This window comes from Eimeria tenella, genomic scaffold, assembly GCF_000499545.2.
Source record: "Eimeria tenella Houghton genomic scaffold, Eth_scaff12, whole genome shotgun sequence".
Taxonomy (NCBI): Eukaryota; Apicomplexa; class Conoidasida; order Eucoccidiorida; family Eimeriidae; genus Eimeria; species Eimeria tenella.
This window is the reverse complement of record NW_013541485.1, coordinates 447884-451663: the sequence shown is the minus strand read 5'-3', so window position 1 is coordinate 451663 and position 3780 is coordinate 447884. Positions and strand designations below refer to the sequence as shown.

The 3780-nt window shown below is 48.4% G+C and overlaps 1 protein-coding gene across 1 annotated transcript; it reads left to right on the top strand.

The window, feature by feature from the left end:
* Positions 1 to 1046: 1046 nt before the first annotated feature.
* Positions 1047 to 1349, top strand: ETH_00027140 (HMG-like nucleosome/chromatin assembly factor D, related; the record flags this gene model as incomplete). The annotated part of the gene is made up of 1 exon (XM_013373127.1): positions 1047 to 1349. One exon carries the CDS (start codon positions 1047 to 1049, stop codon positions 1347 to 1349), a length of 303 nt encoding a protein of 100 aa, XP_013228581.1.
* Positions 1350 to 3780: the final 2431 nt, after the last annotated feature.

The following is a 3780-nucleotide window of genomic DNA, read 5'->3' as shown; positions in this document are numbered from 1 at the left end:
AGGGCCTAGATGAGAGTGGCACTGAGCCACACACACTAAGGAAAAGAGCTGCGCGGGAGAGAAAAAAATGTGGGAGAGTTTGGAGAAGTACATCTGAGCTGAAAGTGAAGCTAAGAGGCCCCCTGCCCAGCTTATTAACTAATGGGGGCTCCCAGGCCAACTGCAGCACAGAAGAAGGCTGAAGCTGGGGGCCCCCTGGAGGGTAGAAGAGCCTTTTAAGGGCAAGTTTAAATGCTCGGGAGAGTAGAGGCAGCTGGGGAAGCCAAATGGGGGGCCCCAGCTCTCAAGTCTGGCCTGGGGAGTCTAGCTCCAGTAGAAAAGCTCCTAAGAAGGCAACAGTGAAGGCTCTGAGGCAAGTCCCGCACTAGCTGCTGCCCACAGGCAAAAGGCCCCCTCACAGGGGCCTTTTGCGGGGGCTGGAATGGCCCTCTTAAGTGAGTTGGGCCTCAGCCGCACACAGCAGCGAAATACGAAGTTGTCGGGCGCTTCAATGTGCTGCTGCTGGCTGGCGCTGCAGCAGCTGGTGGCTGAAACTGCGCTAAAGCCTGTGCAGAGCCCAACTAGAATATTTAATTGTTCTAATGAGAGTGTTTGGGGGAGCGCTTTTGGGTGTAAGACTATTCAATTGCGCAGTCCAGCGGGCGGGGCGTCCGGCCGCGGAGCCCACCTGGGAGTGAGATGCGGGCGAAGCTCGGCAGAAACGAGTGCTTTTGGGGTTAAAACGCGTGTAAAAGTGCAGGGGATTTGGAAAAAAGAATAAGAAATGGATTTGAGCGGCGAAAACGGGGGGAAATTGCAGGTGCAGGTGTCGGCTGCTGTGCCACAGCAGCCATACATACTAGCACAGTACGGTGCGGCGGCAGCACGCCACCTCCCCTCTCCCCCCTTCGTCTGGGTCCCGTGGTGGGTGTTGGTGCTAGTGTTTGTTGATTAAAAGTAGAATATTTCATTTAGTTTGCGTTTGTTTGGGGTTGTTGCGCTTCCCAGTTTTCTCCCCGCCTCGCCCAGCGCCGCCGCACTCCTCGGGTGTACAGACAGCAGACACCATGGCGCCGAAGAAAGCAGCCAAGGCAGCCAAACCCACCAAACGAACTCGCGCAAAAAAGGACCCTGACGCTCCTAAGCGCGGCACTCCGGCTTATATTTTCTTTATGAAGGACAAGAGAGAGGAAATCTGCAAAAAAAACCCCAACGTGAAGTCCGCCACGCAGATCGCAGCACTTGTTGGCGAGGAATGGAAAAAGCTGTCGCCCTCGCAGAAGGCCCCCTACGAGAAAAAGGCAGAAGCAGACAAGCAGCGTTATCAGAAGGAGGTGGCAGCTTATAAGAAGAACAAGGCGGGGCAGTAGGCCTGCTTTTGCTGCTGCTGCAGCAGCTGCTGCTGCAGCGGCTGCTGCCGCGTGGCAGCTGCTGCTCCGCCCCGCCCCCAGCAGCACCAACGCCACACACACCCACACGCGCCCGCCGCCCCCTCCTGCTGCTGCCGGCCCCAGAAAGCAGCAGCAGGATCAGCAGCAGCAGCAGCAGCAGCACGAGGCCCCGGGGGTTTTGGCTCGGGGCCGGGCCGTGGGCCCGTGTGGCTGCTTCCGCGCGCCCCAGCTTTCCCGCTGCACCCATTCCACGGAATGCTTCTGGAAATAAAAGAAAATAAATGAATCATTAAATGAATTCAAATTTAATTCAGTACTCACAGTGTATGTACTCTATATGTTGTATACAGTGTATATGGCATGAGTGCGGTCTGGCCCCGAAGCAGCTTCACCGCGCCGCTGCGGTGTACGCACAGATGCTGCGCCTCCAGCAGCAGCAGCAGCAGCAGCAGCAGCGGCTAAGCTCGCGTGGGGCGAAGGGGGCAGCAGCAGGGACGCGGGGAAGCAAAGTTCGCCAGTGTGGGGAGATATCTGTTTTGCTGCCTGTCGGTACGCAGCAGCGGCAGCAGCAGCAGAAGCAGCGCCTGCTGCTGGCAGCAGCAGCAGCAGCTGCTGCTGCTGCTGGCTGTGCCCCCGCCTCGCGGGAAGCACAGCCCCTCGACTGTTGCAGTCGTAGCGGCTCGCCGCCACCACAATAGAGAGGGATTAAAATGTAAATGTTAAAATGTAAAATGTTAAAATGTAAAAATGTTTAATGATGGATTTATCAGTTTTAGTTTTTTCTTCACAAGGCTGCGGTGTACGTACACCTCGCCGAAACGGCCTGTGCCCAACTCAACACCATAACCCGCTTGGCTCTCTTTGCCTGGCAGAACAAACCCAGCAGCCTGCTGCTGCAGCAGCAGCAGCAGCACGGCGCTGGGGGGCAGAGGCGCTGTTGCAGTTTAGACAGGGGAGGCAGATTCAGTTGGCCTTTTGGGTCCGTCGCTAGCTAGTGCCTAGCTAGCTAGCTAGCCACCAGCTAGCTAGCTAGCTAGCCAACCGCTAGGTAGCTGGCCAACCGCTAGCTAGCTAGCCAACGGCTGGCTGGCCAACAGCTAACTAGCTAGCTAGCCGACGGCTAGCTAGCTAGCCACCAGCTAGTCAGAGCTTGTAGGGATCAGCTAGCTGCTGCAGATCTAGCCATTAGGTAGCTAGCTAGCTAGCCGTTGAACGGCACTCGGTAGCTAGCTGACTGGTTAGCTAGCCACTGGCTTTATGGCTAGCTAGCTATTGGTTATTTAGCAGCCCAGGTACTGTTTAGCTAGATAGCTACTGTTTAGCTAGCTAGCCACTGTTTAGCTACTTGGCTACGGTTTACCTAGCTAGCTGGCTACTGCTTAGCTAGCTAGCTGGCTACTGTCTAGCTAGCTAGCTAGCCAATGTCTAGCTAGCTAGCTAGCTAGCTAGCTAGCTAGCTACTGTTTAGCTGGCTAGCTAGCTACTGTTTAGCTAGCTAGCTAGCTATTGTTTAGCTGGCTAGCTAGCTGCTGTTTAGCTAGCTAGCTAGCTATTGTTTAGCTAGCTGGCTTGCTAGCTACTGTCTAGCTGTCTAGCTAGCTACCGTTTGGCTAGCTAGCTAGCTAGCTAGCTAGTGAATGGGTAATGCCTGCAGTGAGTCTTCAGTGGGAAGTTGCCTTTTATTTGTTTTCCTTCTGAGGACTTCAAAAGTACATTTGCCATTTGCTGCAGTTTGTCTATAGAATGGTATATAAATGTATAATTTATATATATATAGAAGCATATATGTAAAAATATATATATATATATATATATATATATATATATATATACGCATATATATATAGTTATATATATATGTATATATATATATATATTTATATATACATGTATATGTATGAGTATATTTATGTATGTATATATGTGGTGTGTATGCTTGTATTCGTAATAAATAGTTTTCTATCTTATATATGTATATGTGGCTATACACATACATATATATATATATATACATATATCTATGCAGTAATGCTATATACATATAAATATATATATTCATATATATATATTTTGTAATAAAATGTATATATATAATGTGTGTGTATATAATACATGTTATATATACGTACTGTATGTATACTTGCATGCAATCTGCATAAAGTGGTAGATTTGTACATATTTATATATATGTATTTATATACAATATGAGGGTAAATTTATATTATATATAGTCTGAGGATATATTTATATTATATATGAGGATATATTTATATCATATAAAGCTGTGTGGAATCTGCATATAAATATATAAATATATAAATATTTTTTGTCTAATAAATCATAATTTTATTATAAGCAATTTAGATACTATGAATGTGGCTGTAATACATATTTATATATATTTATTCTA